We start from the raw sequence: 15,408 nt of genomic DNA, 5'->3' as shown, positions 1-15,408 counted from the left end.
GTTTGGCTGGTTTGTCAAGGGGTGTTTTTCGTTGGGTTTTTTCTTTTTTTTGGGGGGAGGTGGGGAAGTTAAATCAATTAGCATGCATCTGTAAAAACTTTTGATAAACTTTCTCCCAGTCATTAAAAGGCCCAATATAAAGCACAAAACAGTAAGATTCAAAGTGTGGGACTCACACTCTGATCTGCTGTGAAAAAGAACTCATACAGTACTCAACTGAAACCATATACTAGATCTGAGAATTTACTGGGAGATTTTTGTAACAGTTTTGTAATGAATTTCTGATTAGCCTCTGCAAAGCTCACATTACTATCAACTGTCCAACCTGAGCTGGCAAGCAGGACGTAGAACTCCACAAAGGAAAACCAGATACGTTTTTTAAGTAGTGGCAAGATTCTGAATACTTGAATCATGTGGAGAACAGACCTCTTACGCAAGGCGGAAGGGTTTAAACAGTAGCTATCCTGTCTCAGAAACACTCTGTTCCTTCTGTATTCCAGCACTGTCTCTTCCTTAGCAGAAGCAAACATTCATTATTTCCAGACAGACAGTGATTCTCGCTTCTAAATTTGTTAGTCTGCTTTAAAAACAATGAGATACCTCTTCACCTTATACTGTGCAAAAAAGGAAAAAAGTTAATGTCCCTATTTCGCGCCTAAAACAAACAACTCCTCAGCAAAATTCTGTACTAAGTTTAAACAGAAAAAAAAAGGCATTTGAACCAGTTGTTTTGGGTTTGTTCTTTTTTTCTCACAAGAACCATGAATTATAAATAGAAAAGGTAGAGTCTTTACCAGAGTTCACTATTCCATTCACATTTTAGTGAGTTTCTTTGACCCAAGACAGCCATATTCCATTGCTTCCCACAAATTTCAAGCAAGACAAAACAGGAAACTTCAGTACTTTGAGCTGATCTCTAACTAGGGTACTTTTTCCTCCTAATGCACCAATTTAAAAAGACAACAGCAACCACTTAGGGAAGCCAAGTGAACTGCAAGGTCAAGAATACATGAATAGAATTTCTTAAAAGAAAGGTGTGATTACAGTCTGCATTTCCAGCAAGAGGGAAACTTCTGCAGGAACCAGATAAATCTCAGTTCCAGCATTATGGAAAACTTCATATAAAGTTACTTATCTGGTAAGCTTCTTTATCAGTCTCATAGGTCAAGATCACTCATATCTCACACAAAGAGCAAAACAGCACTTATTACTTATCAGCAAGGTTGAGAAAGAAAGAGGAGAAAATGCCTGATTACCACTCGATATGTACAAATCATGAAGCTGTCAAATATCCAGTTTGCAACTATCCTGTATACCACGTAATCAGGTCAGTTAAGGGCAAGGTGGAGAAGTGCAGCAGCACACAGCCAAGGACAGTTAACAGCTCTTCAAATACACCACCCAAATCACTACCAAGTAACTATGCTCTCACACAACAGTACAAGAGGCTGTTCTGAGTTTGTGATGCTGGTGGTTGAACGAGGCAGACAAGGTAAGCAATTTATTGTCCCTATCTAGGAAATTAATAAAAAAGGCCTTGAGAAAACAAGCAGTCACCCTATGTCCTTTCAGATGCTCTGTTAATACTGGTCTCCTCAAAGTGATTTAATTCCTCAGAAGACAGATTTTGAAAAGATGTCAGGCTCTCTTCAGACATAGAAGAGCCAGAAATGACTTCAAGTTACATCAAGTAGCAGCAATCAAACTATTACTATATGTGACAACCTGAAGTAAAGGCCTTACAAAGTCAGGCTTGGGCCAGCAAACCCCCTTCCTGGACCACTGGACAAGTATTCTTAAAGTCACCAATTAACAGAAATGTAGCAAGTAACACCACAGACTTCAATAACCTAAATCTTCACACAAGTTTCCTCAAGATACACTACAGTGGATTTTGGCTTTTTATCCTGCAGTGTAACTGCAGAAAGCATTGACTAGTCAATAAGAAATCGATGATCTCTTAAACTTTCACTTCACTCTTCGAAGGGACAGAGTGCTTGCCAGAGATGTCAACAGTAATTCAGACATAAAAAAAAGTCTGGTATTTTAGGATTTACTGAAAGGTTTCTCCAATGTGAATTCTCCAGTGAAACTCTCATGGTTTGTCGAAGCCCTATCTTTAAGAAAACACCCTGTTCTGTGCAAGTGACATAGCGAGGTACTAAGTATCCAGGATTCAACTGTCTACCATTGCTTTTGAGGACTGTGCACAGAAGTGGATCTAGGGTCAGTGCTGAAGTGCAGTTTTTCACATCAGCACTAAGCTCAGGGCACTCGGGACACTTCCAACATTTCAAGATAAGAACCCACATCAAAAATTATAAACTGAGCATTTCTTATTAAATACTATTTCACTGGGGCAGAACACATTTGTTCAGGAATCAGTAGACTTTGACAAGGGTGCAGATGGGAAATAAAGGTACTTTTCACTACATCCTGACCAGTCTGATGGTGCTGCTGAAGAAACTCTTTCTAAGAAGATACTAACATCTGGTATTCCAGAAGAGAAGGCCAGTATCAGTTTAGGGAGATTTTGTTGTTGCTATTTAAAAAGCGGTAAGGGATTAAAAGAAACTACAGTAAGGCACCCAAGGAAAAAGGGAAAGGCCAAAAATCAAAAGCCACCTCACATTTCTGAGCTCCTCATTAGAAAGCTGTGAGGACCTGGTGACATGGAATAGGAGTGCATGTTTCAGTACACCACTATAGCAGACGGGTATTAAGTGCCTATAGCACATTTATCAGTTGGAGTTAGGACAGATGTATTGTGATGGTTTAACCGATTAAACATGAATTGGCACCTCAAGACAAAACTTTGTCAAGCCTGAGAGGAATTTGCACAACTCACGTAAAATAGGCATGGAACCGACAAAAAGGGAGGAAGTCAACAAGTAATGTTGAAGGAGATGGTCCAGTCTGGAGAACAAAATTTCTTTAAGAGTTGGTTCTACTTTGCTAAATACATTTAACCAATAATTAAAAGAAGCGTACAAGTACACCTGAAGTTCTGACTGATGGTAGCAGCAGAGAATATGATATAGGCCTCAAAGACAAACACATGACATTTCATTTCACATCGAATTAAATGATGTGCAGGAACACACCTGTAAACAAGTAAAGAACCCATCAAGAGCTGCACCGTTGAAATTACTTTGACCAAAGAATCTCGTTTTCTGACAGATCACAGGACAACTACAAATGAATAATTTCTCAGATTTAGGCATCAACAGAAATAGGTATGGCAAGACTTCAATCAGGAGAGCTTTGAAACAAAACCTTCTGAATCTCTTCCTTATGGTAAAACTCTCTAAACATCACCAGAACATCTCTGAACCTCACAAGCCAGGTACCACAACTGAGTGGAACATGCAACAGGCGGTGAAATTCCAAACTAAATAGGTAAGACCATAGAATGGCTTGGGTTGAAAGGGACCTTAAAGCTCATCTAGTTCCAGTCCCCCTGTGGGTGTCCCTGCGGGCAGGCACACCTTTCACGATGGCAGAAGTGAGTTTATAAACCATATTTCCCCAACAGCCATTGTACTGTATCACTTTAAAGTTTTTTTTTTTAGTCAGTTAAATACTACTTATGAAAGTTGAAGGATGGAGAGAGGGATGAAGATGGTCCAGGAAGAATAAGAAAATTGAAGGAGTATGTACCAGAATCACAGGTAAGTCCACCATCACTGCATTATTCAGTTGGTAGCACAGCAAACGTTTGAAACAGTTTGTCACAGTCAGCACTAAACCCTTACACAGAACAGTTTAAGACAGCAGTACAACCTAAGTCGATCCTGTTTTTCTTCCCCCACTCATCAGATGGCTAACACCAGAATGACCTACATCTGAACTATAGGTCACAAAACAGTAGCCATTTGATAATCCTCCCCCATTTTCAGATTAGGGGGCTTAATAACTACACTTAGGTAAAGTCAGATCTTTGCATTTAACTGGGCCTTGCTACAGCACAGTCTCTGTCCTGTGAGCCAAACTGACAGCTGAATTAAAGCAAGATTCCTTTAAAGCAGTCTTCTATAATCTACATTATATATGGCAGCAATACTAATTCATTGTTAATCAAAAGACATCCAGTAGTTTTGCATGAAGAATATTTTAACCTGGCATTCCTAAATGGAGAAGTGCCTTTAGAATGGTAAGTGAAACTTTTAAATAAGATGTGCAAAGCTTTTTGACAATAATTACGAAAAGCAGTAGCATATTCAACCCTAGATCAATTAAACGGCTCTCTGACCTATTAGTGGCTCAGCAGACTAGAAATGCACTATAGCTAGTTTATAAAGCAGTGGAATTATGACAGTGAGAACTATTATTCATAAGTAAGACTAACTAGCCTATAGTTAAGATGATTTGAAAAAGTTGAGAATTGGTGGAAGAGGGAAGATAAATATTTTTAATCCGAAAATTAAGCATTTTTAAAAGAAGTTATTAGCATTTTAGAATAAAGCGCTGAAAACAAAAATTGTTTTTCCACTGAACAGCACTTCGAACACAGATTAATCAGTCCCCAGGTGCCACAAAAGTTAGGGTGTCTCATAATTGGATACCAGGACCCTAGCAAGTTTATACAGAAACTGAAAGTGAGGAGCATAGTTAAAGAGGTCACAAATTCAGCGAGCTTTCATTAACCAACTAATTTAAAAAACAAATCAATCCCAAAAAAATCACATTTAGTAACATTTACCCAATACTCACTCCTGCAATACAACACATGCTTCAATGGAGATATAAGCCTGGATGGATGTTGAGAATCAAACACAAGAGCGGTAGCTGAGACTCCACAAGAATTTTGCGAAGAATAGGATGTTTATCTAAGAAGGAGTTAATCCAGCTTTTCAAGATACTACGCAGGAACCTGGTCTGTGCCAAAGTGGAAACAAAAAAAAAACCTGACACGTGGCTCTTTGATCAGCAGAGTGACATGCTGCAGACCACACCCCACAAAAAGGCATTCAATCTCTACCACTCAAGGCATTTCTACAGATTCAGAGTTCCGTGCTCTTTGCAATACATCTTCTGCCCCCTTACAGGGGGGTAGTGGCTTGTCAAACAGACGAGCCACTACCATCCATCTTCTCTTCCCTACTCTCTCCTCCCTTCTTCCTGTCTTCTTCACACCTTTAGAGAATGGGAGGATAAAGTGATAGATTAGCAGTGGTAAAAGAAGAGATGTATCACTCCCCCAACAAGGTTGTGCTTGGTTTTGTTTGCTTTTGTGCTCTCTGGGTTTTCTTCCTAACGTATGGGAGCTAAATTTATAATGCCATCCTACTTTTCAGAAGTTAGATACTAGACATGTGAGTCACACTAATTCAGTTCTGTTCCAACCTCTATTAATGTTCCAACCTATCTTATCAAAGTTCCCACCACGTACATTGAAGAGAGCAAGGTTCAAGAATAACATAAAAGACAGTGGTTTTAACTGGGACAAAGAATTTTAAGTTAGTGAAGTCTATAAAGCTCTGGCTGACCTCTACACTTTACATAAACACACTGAACTCTAAAGGTTAGAATAATAACTTTGTTTGAAGCCCTGATACTTGAGTCATATTCAAGAAGAAGGGATCCATTGTAACTATCTATTCAAAACACCCATATAATACAGCTGAAAAATAAAGGCAAGCATGGAAAAGGGGAAGAGGCACTAATTTTTCCCATTTTAGCAGTAGGCAGCATAAGCACTGTCTATTTGCTAGTAGCTGGAATATAGCTCCTCAACCGCTTACACTGATGTGATAAATTGATCATCATGACACATTCGTATTACTATTTCCCTTACACAGCAAGACAGTTCAACTAACAGAAAACCAACCCAGAGCAACAACAACAAAAAAATTCACAGTAGGCCTCCCAGACTAACTTAAAACAGAAGGGCAGTTCACTGTTACACCAGACAAGTTCCACTACAAAGGGAGATCAAGTGGAAAGATCTTGTTAGTGGTACTGTATTCTTTCTCTCATCAACAGTTTTGTTGGTTAGGACACTCTTCAGCCAACTTACGTTTTTCAGCTCACTTCAAACCCACAAAAACTGTTGCTAAAATAAGGAATTGCTAAAAATCAGTAAAGCTACTTACATTTGATTCAGGAGGAAAAGCAGGTATGTAGTAAATCTGATCAGAAAAGTGATCCAAGTTAGACTAGATCTGACTTTTTCTTTCCTATTCATCCTCCTGCCATGTCTCCTCTCCTATTTTCTAGGTTAGTGTTAAGTTAGATTAGTTTTACAGTCTAGTTTATCGAACTGTTTAATAAATGAATGCTTATACCAGTCCACATAAATCTTGAAGGTAGGTACAGTGAGTCCAGAAAGAAAAACAATAAAATTGTGTTATGCATCAACAACAACAACAAATCCCCTGAAAGTTACCAACCTCAAATATTAAACAGTTACTGAATGCCAAACCAAGGGAAGAACTGAGATGGAGTTGCAGTGACTTTATCTGCACTCCATGGTTTTGGTTTACACAAGTTCCAGCTTAGGAAACTCTCAGTGTAGAAAGACTCTCAGAGTTTAAATTTCTCAGCTCACTATCAGCCACATAAAAAGTAAACAGCTACTATATAAGAACAAACAATAAGAAAGTTCAAGCTATGCCTAAAAACACTGACATAGATTACAGTAGTTCCTGGAACACTTAAAAATTGAACTGCTTCCACATACCAGTATCTAGACATAGGGAGCACCAAAAACAATCACAGGTTTTATCAACACTACTGAATATGTGTACCTACTTGCATGCTCTGCAACATGTTTCTGTTCCAAGTGCAAAGAATTCAAATAAAGCACTGCTTGCATCTGGCACAATCCATGGATTAGTGTACAGTTGGTGTACACTAATCCATGGTGTAGCAGGTACAGTTTTGTCTTTCATAAAAATTATGCTCCATACATCCTTGCAATTGCAGATTCACAAGGGATCAGTGAACTAGTGCTGCATCTACTGCTAAATACACAGAATTTCCTCCCTCTGTCTTTTAAACTTAAGCCTCTGGGTGTCATTTATCTAACTTTTCTTGTACTGTTTCCCATGTAAAGATTTCTCTCAAGGGCCAATTTTAAGACATCCCTCCAGAAACACATAATGACAGCAGTAGGCAATTACTTTTTTCTGAGAGAAAAGCTGATGAGTTGAAACGAACTGTGAGAGAATACGGAAAAGAAGCCGATTTAACACTACATATTTGAAGCAAAGATAGTCCAACACAAGCAAAACAAACACCATGTGTTTTCTCTTATTTCAGTCTAAAACCAGTTAACATGATACATATACCACATCAACTTCCACTGACCTATATACACACACTGACCATTTTTTCCTCTTTTGTTAACCTGCTTAGTTCAGGGGAAATTGGGATTGCATGTTTAAGGCTCTGTTGCATTCCTGGCAGCTGACAGTGCCACAGGCAGTTAAACCAATCCAATGGTTCCTTTCTGCTATCACCCATCCTGCTTCCTTTACACAGTCCTATCCTTATCCTTGTGTTAACAGCAGCATCCAGATTTTTTTCCTGCAATCCCCCAACTTCTCAACAGCCTGCTGATCAGCTATTGAGTTATAACAGATCAGGCAAGGGACCAGTGAGTGCTGATGCAAGCATCCAAGGAGTATGAACATATAGTCAGAATTGCAATTTCTCCAGTCTGGTAACAGTTCCACAGGACTTGATGATGCAAAATGGCACTTCACTGCATTCTTAAACTGTGGTTTCATAATAAGTGTTCAATGCTAATGCTGACTTGCACACTTGCCTTTGTAATACTAGTTTGAGTTGTTCCCTTACATGACACCATCTACCCTCATTGCCTCAAAAACTGCCTGTGAACCTGTGCTGTGATTCTGATCTAGATTTAATGCCCATTCTTCTTCCAACATTTGCAGTAACACTGAGATTACTTCCTTGATCTGTTTCACACTGGAATAACTCAAAGCACAACAGATCCACAGGAACACCTTACACTAGTATTACTGTCCATCACATGGACGATGGCACTACAGCAGGCTTGTTCACTGGTTAAAGATGCTGGAGTGACAGGGAAGCAAAAGAGTTCAAAGCAGGTATCCTATCGAAATCATTCTTGCACAGTTTGTTAGTACCCTGACAAGTAACAGAGCATTGAGCCACCAGAAAGATCATTAGCAGATACTCATGAACATTATAGATGTCTAGTAAAATAAAGTTCTCCCACTACTACTGTGGCAACTATAGAAAATCACCTAAAACTGCAGTAGTGTTACCAAAAAAAAAAAAAAAGTGACACTAACCTGCTGCAAAGTACTTACAGCCACACTGAAAGTGAGAACACTGCTAGTGTTGTGGGAATAAAGATACAAAGTACTTAATGCAGGAGTGTTGCAAGAGTGGGGATGCCACCAAATGCAGTTGCTACAAATCTTTTTTCAGGGGGAAATTCCTCTTCTTTGGAAGTGCACCTGCAAGACAGCTTGTTCAAAAATAGTCAGCTGGAGCAGAAGTTCAAACACTTAAAAAAAAATTTAAGGTCTAGACCTATCAAAATAGAATTAGATGCACTAATATCCTAGTTTTGAAGGAAAAAAGTCTGAAAAAATGTAACAAGAGTAAAGGAGTATTTGTATGCTAGATTTCACAAAAATGGATTTTTGCTTTGATCAAATTTCAGTTTTCATAAGAAAGCAATACCAAGGCTATTTCCTGTGAAATGTGTGCCCTTGAGCTGCAGCAGAACAGTAAGACTTCTGCCCTTCCCCCAAATAGCAATGTATTTTTTTTCCAAAAAGCAGTTGCAATAATAATCTAATCTTTCACTGAAAATGAAAATTTTACTGTTATATTTTCATGACACACTGCAAGGCCCTAGCAAGATTTCAACATCCATGACTGGAGTTACCTGGCACTTCGCATTAAAAAGCCTTGTGTTACTGCCCCAAACTTCACCCCTAGGATACTCTGATAATATAGTAAAAGCACAACGTTATGCTTGAAGCTTTTTCTGGCACCCCAGCAATTATTTGGTCTTTCCTCTGTGCCTATTCATGAAAGTAATGGGAACTCAATGTACTTGCCAACACTCTACCTGTAAAGTTGAAATGAAACTGGGCAGTAGGATCAATGATTGCTGGAAAAAATGGCATAAATCCTTTTTCTTAAGGCTGACCACAAAGCTAGACTTACAAAAGACTCAGACTTGCCAAAGCCTCTCAATCCAACGGAATAGAATTAACCGATTCACATTACAAAGTTTTAATCAAAGAGCACCAAAGAGCAATTCTTAACCATTCCGATACAACATCTACAAAATACCTTGCAATTTAAACCACCACAGAACTCAGTTACTGGCTAAGTCAGGTACTTCAAATCTGAGCTTTCTGTCACTTTTCTATAAACTCAGAACTTCAGATGTTATGTCACAAAGACTGATCCTAGGACAAAACATAGCAGTGAGCACTGCTATAAACAGTACTTGTTAGCTTGTATTATGCATGCTGTAAGAACATCAAGAGAATGGAGATCTCTTGGTGCCTTTAAAGAGCATCTAGTTTTGAACTCTGATTGAGTCATGCAAGAGTTAGGAACATCCAATAAGCACAAGTCCAGGCATCTTAGGAATGTTAGTGCTCAACATAACACACACAGAGATTACCAGCTCAACAGATATTTTGTACTGAACACCTATTTCGAATTTCTGTTAATATATTCCATTCATTTACAATGGGAAGTCTTTTGTACCTTCAAATATGTTTAGATATCAAATAAGCAAATTTTCAGTAACGTCGGTGAAATTTTATCACTGTTTTTCTTCTCAAATTCTTTAAGTGCTTGAACATTTTGACATGAGACTTTAAATCATATTCTGCAGGACACAAATTAACATATTAGGCTGGTAAAACCCAAGCTTTTAAATATATGCATGGGCTTTAGAGTTAAGTCTGCAACCAGGTTTTGACCAACACACAATTCAGCAATTAAGCTCTTTGAGCAGAGGTCCCTAACCACCACTGGCCCTCCACTGAATATTATTTCAGTCTTACTGTTGTGGATAAAAATGTCAACTGTGAGCCTCAATCACTGTCTTGGAGGTATTATCCCTGACTCAGTTTACCACTTCCATAAAGAAAGTGGGTGAGGAATCCTTGAGAGATAAAGGATTATACTACTGAAATGCAAATATAAAATTTAATATCAATACGGTAAATGACACAAGGACATCAAAATACTGCTGAATATCTGAAGAATGTAGCAGAAACAGTATGACTTGTTAAAGGAGTCTGTACTTTCTCGCTCTGCTCTCCGACCATAATCCTTCACAAATGATAGTCCGCAGAATCATATCGCCCTTCTACATTTTTTTTCAAAATTAAAAAGAATTTTAAGGGTAGAATGATCTGTTGTTGGCGATGCTTTTTTGTTTGGATTGTTTTTTGTTAGGATTGACAGTAAGCTAATTCAAGAATTGGGGGGTTACTGCCTTACCACATTGTTTTTCTCACCTTACTACAAATATGATTCTAGAGAAGAAGTGGAGAAAGAAAAAGTAAGTTATGCCAAATCTGTCATACTCATCACTCCTCCCTCCACCATGTTGCCATTTCAGCCATCAACCCAGCAACTGTTCAGACCTTCACTCAGACCTTCCCATTAATACTTTGTTAGACTCTTCAAATCCTTGGGAATACTTGGGTGAGTGAGAACAATGAACTATTTTTACTTTGGAAGTTATTTTGGGCTATTGTGGGAGGTTTTTTTACAGAACTTAATGCAACAGGATTTCAAAGAAGGAGGTAAAAAAAAAAAAAACAAACAAAAAACAACCCAGCCCAAACCTGTTAGGCATACTCTACCTCCTCTATCAGGACTACTCACTTGCCACTTTGTTGACACTTTCTGATAAGAGCTGCTCAACTGGCATGCCAAGTAACAGTTCTTAACTGAGACAGCTCTTGACTAACTATTAAACCATAATCAATGTCCTTCCTCCTTAGCAGTTGCTAATCATGTCAGGGTTCCCTTCTGAATTAACTGAATTCTACATCATGAACACACAAAGATATCATACCCTAAATAAGTTTTATTCCAATGAAGAGAAAGCTGAATGAGAAGCACCACTAGAGTGGTGTAAAAATCAGTGTAAAATATCAGTAATTATGAGACAGTTTTGCACTTTACAATTCTCAGTGAAAGGACAACCAAAGAAGCAACTCTAAGAAGTTTCCCAAACACTGCAGATCTGCCCAGCAGAGAACCCAAGGTGTGATATTTCTTTGCACTCTCTTTTTCATTGTTGGTCGTGCTGCACAACTGCATTTCCTGAACAAATCTAGCAGTATGCAATTACCGCCCCAATGTTTCTTCAGTCATCCACTGTGTCAAGCAGACTTTTGAGATTTAATTTAAATTTGTAAGAGAAATGCCATTAAGTAACGGGTAACCACCGAAATTGCCACTTACATACTGGCAGAGATATCTGTCCATGAGATTTAACAGCTTATCACAGCATCTATGCCAATGAACTGGCTCTCCCTGTATATTCCAATTAAACTGCACTCTTTCAGCAAGAAGTATAATCTAGTGTAGTTGTGTAAGGAAATACATAAACATTGCTTTCCTATACAATATTATACTTGGAGGATTAAACTTGGAGGATTAAAAGGACAGTGCAAGCATATACAAGTACGATATCATACAGGTGTTATAACAGGTGTTTAGAAGAGTTATCAGGGCAACACAGCAAGATCAAGAAGCTTGTCTGTATGAAGCAGCCACCAGGTTACTGAAAAATGTATTTTTCAGTTTCACTCGAACAAAGCTAACTGCCTGTAAGTGTACCTACTTAGATATTCACTTCTTAGTTTGATCTCAAGTGCACTCAGCAGCACTGAATGAACCCTCCCAGCCACACTGGATGTGCTTCCCTGCTCAGCCATCGGGGAGGATAGGCACTGACAGTAACGCGCTACTTGGAGACCAAGGATCTTATCTACTTCCCCGAGAAGGGAAACGTCTGTTGAAACAATACAAATAAAGCAGTTCCTGGCATCAGTGTTCACTCCCCCCCCCCACAAAAAAAACCAAACAAAGAAAGAAACAAACAAAACCCACCCAAATCGAGGCGGCACACGTACGGAGTGCCAGCGCTTACAGGGGCAGGGGCGGGGAGGGGAGGCTGCCTTATCCCGGGCGGAGCGGAGCGGGAGCAGACCCGCTCCCGAGGCTGCTCCGGGCGGGAACGCCGCCGGTGCCCGCGCGCCCCCGCCCGCCGGACACGCGCGGGGGGAGTCACGTGAGCCCGGGAAGCTCCCGGCACGAGAGCGACCGGGACAGCCCCGGGGCGGGGAGGGCGGGGGGAGAGCTGCCGTCGCCATGACAACTTCCAGGGGGAGGGAAAACTTCAAATCCCAACCGTCAGTGCAGGAGCGGCTCCCTCTTAAAGGCGCACGCACACACACAGACAGACACACAGAGGCGGGCTCCCTTCCCCCCTCCGCCCCCCAGGCAGTGGCGATGGAGGAGGAGAGGAGGGGGGCAGCCACCGGCGCTCGCCGCGCCAAGGACGAGGAGCCGAGACAAAAGGACCCGAGCTGAGAACGGGTCTCGGTCGGCGGCGAAAGGAAAGACTCAGCGGCCGTAGCCAAAGCCGTAACACCCACCCTCCGCTGCCCGGGGGCGGCTTAGGACCTTCATTCCCCCTCGCAGCCCCTGTCTCCGCTCCCGCTCTCCAAGAAAGCCGCTGGGGCCGCTCCTCCATCCCCGCTCCCCCCCTCCGCCCACCCGGCAGCCCCGGGCTCGGGGTGCCTCGCCCGCCCCCGCTCCCCGCTCCCCGTCCCTCTCTCGGAGCCCGCTCGCCGCCCCGTCCGCCGCCCCCGGTCCCGCCGGGCAGCCGGGACTCCGCCGCCGCCCCCTCTCTTACCCACACAGTGCATGAGCCGGTGCCGCCAGGAGTCGAGTTCTCGGCGGACTCCCCTGCGCTCCGCCGTGCAGCGGGGGCTCCGGCACTGGGAGGCGGCGGCAGGAGGAGCGGGAGCCGCGGCGGCCATTCCTTCTGTTCCCTTTTCCATCTGCCTCTGACCTCACGCCCGCTCATTTACATACGAGCGCGCGCTCCCCCGGCTCCTCTCCCTCCCCCCCACCCCCCTCTGCCTCGCTGAGCGCGCGCCCGCGCCCCCCCCGTCCCCTCCCGCTCAGCATCCGGCGCGGGGAGCGCGCGCGCCGCCTGGCGGGGGGACTGACGCGCGTCCCCGCGGCGCCCCCGCCCCGCCCGGGACCCGCTTCTCGACCGCGGACCGCGGGCCGGGCCGGTCGCCGGGCCGAGAACCGACACCCGCTCCCTGCCTGCCACCGCCCCGCTGACCATCGATGTCCCCCGGCCTACAGTTCCCGCAGGGTAGCGCGCCACCCGCTCCCGCCCGGGCAGGGCGGGCGGCGGCGAGGCACGCCGGGAACTGTAGTTCATGAGGGAGGGGAGCGGCGCCACCCCCGAGGCTGCTCCCCGGGGAAAGCGGCGCGGCGGCCCTGCCGGAGGCCCCGGCGCTGCAGGGCCGCCCTCGCCCCGCGCCTCACAGCGTCGCGCTCAGAGCATCGCAAAAAGCGGCGCAGGTCTCTTCTTCATCCCCTGGGCTGCCCCGGACGCTGCTTGGAGCAGGGCTTGTTCCTGGCTCAGATCCCCCCTCGTCCACCCTACCCCCGGGACCGCTTCCAGCCCGATTTCCCTCCGGCCCTGCTGCCACCGCACAGCGCTGTACCTCCTGAACCAGCTTCTCAGATTCACTCTGTGCGGAGATTTTCAAAGTTCTCCGAGCTCCTGCTCGGTTCACCAGGCTGTTTTCCACGGCTTTGCCTTCAGCCTACTTTTTATGGGGGTGTTGATCATGTAGAGCGGGACAGGGAGGTTTGCTGGGGACTGGCCTCACACAGCCTTATCCCCCACCCTCCCTTTGGAAAAGACTAGCGTGGAAAGTGGGAGCCAAGTCGGTTTAGTTCAGTATCTGGAAACACACCTGAGAAGACTTACTATCAACCTACGAATGACTTCAGAACTAAAGTCAGATTAAGGTAACTGCGAGAAAGTTAACACACAAACGTCACATTGGATTACTTGGAGCACTTGACAACCCCTTGGACGGTTGGTTGTGCTGCTCTGCACACAGTTACCCTTCGGGTTGTACCTCCAGCACAAGACAGACATCCCTCCACATCAGTCTAATGTGACAATTGCTACCCATGCCTTGCAAAAGAGCAATTAGCAGATTTTAATTGCCCAGACAGAAAAAACAAAATCTTGCTGTTTTCTCACATCCTGGTGCGTCCTCCTCCTCCACGCTCCCCTTCTCATAACAGTCTTTGTAAGCAGTGTTGCTTCAGCAAGAAATTACGTTTTGTGTGCTTATTTGCAGGTTGTGATAGAAAACAGGATTTTATAAGGCCATAGAAAAGACAAGACAATGTTGCTTCTCCCCTTACTACCCCATATGGGTTGAAGGAACAACAGTGGAAAGAACCATGTCAGGCCATATATATCCATTTTTTTCTCTTGTTCTAGCGTATGAGCAGAATTAACAGCAGCAATACTGTGTCAAAGCTGCAGAAGAGCTTCAACTTTAAACAATGAATAGGAAGCCATTCCCCACTCATTCATCCCTCTGTGTATCTGTGTAGACTGTCACAGGCAGAGCTGTTTGGGAATGGAGCCCTTACCACCTTTCACTGGAGAATTTCAGGAGAATGGCAAGACTGGAAGTGCAGGTAAAAAGGCAGCCTATTGCTTCCTCTAGCTTTTCAGCATGATAGCCAGCAATAAATAGCAAGCATAGATTGCTATTTATGCTATTTATAGCAGCCAGTCTTCTGGCTGCCTCCTTCTTCACCTCAAATCTACTACGAGTACCTTGGGTCTCTTACTTGCACTGGCCTTCCAAATAGCCACAAAAATGGTCAGCTGTGCCTCAAAGAAATGGCAAAACCCAAGGTAACTCTGGGAAGTCGCTGTCAAAACCCACACAAACCAAAATGTAACCTTATTTGGATAGAATGCATCGGTTTCAAACTAATAATACCATCCAGTGATTTTTTTTTTTTTGGCCATAAAACTGGCTTAAAAAAAATAATCTGTCATGCATTGGCTTCTACTGCAAGCCTTGCATGATGGATATTTCCTTCTGAACTTCATAAAGATGTTCTTTTATTTTGTGGGTGACGGATATATTCAGGGGTTGCTTGTAGAGCACAGCCCTGAAGATCAGTTCTGCTTCCACTGTAATGAACAAAACTTTGGTAACAGATGGCAGATCACATCTTTTTTTGTGAAGAAATATCATAAAAATAAACTATGTGACTTCTGTAAAACAGCTAATTGAGCTTAATGAATTCAACACACAGGAATTTTAAATGAATAGTGTTTAACTGAATCCCTGA

General features: G+C 42.9%; 1 protein-coding gene across 6 annotated transcripts in view; it reads right to left on the bottom strand.

The window, feature by feature from the left end:
- LCORL (ligand dependent nuclear receptor corepressor like) overlaps positions 1 to 13,096 on the bottom strand; it is an 89,116-nt gene extending 76,020 nt beyond the window's left edge. Inside the window, exon 1 of one of the 6 annotated variants that reach the window (XM_027727452.2) lies at positions 12,908 to 13,096. In XM_027727452.2, coding sequence (XP_027583253.2) covers positions 12,908 to 13,055 — 148 coding nt within the window. In that variant the 5' untranslated portion in view covers positions 13,056 to 13,096. The remainder of the gene's footprint in view (positions 1 to 12,907) is intronic. The other 5 variants (XM_027727453.2, XM_027727454.2, XM_027727456.2 and 2 more) reach the window with 5 other exon arrangements.
- Positions 13,097 to 15,408: the final 2,312 nt, after the last annotated feature.

Source organism: Pipra filicauda, unplaced genomic scaffold, assembly GCF_003945595.2.
Source record: "Pipra filicauda isolate LSUMZ 115617 unplaced genomic scaffold, ASM394559v2 scaffold502_size411320_pilon, whole genome shotgun sequence".
Lineage (NCBI taxonomy): Eukaryota > Metazoa > Chordata > Aves > Passeriformes > Pipridae > Pipra > Pipra filicauda.
This window is presented reverse-complemented; position numbering and strand designations above follow the sequence as displayed.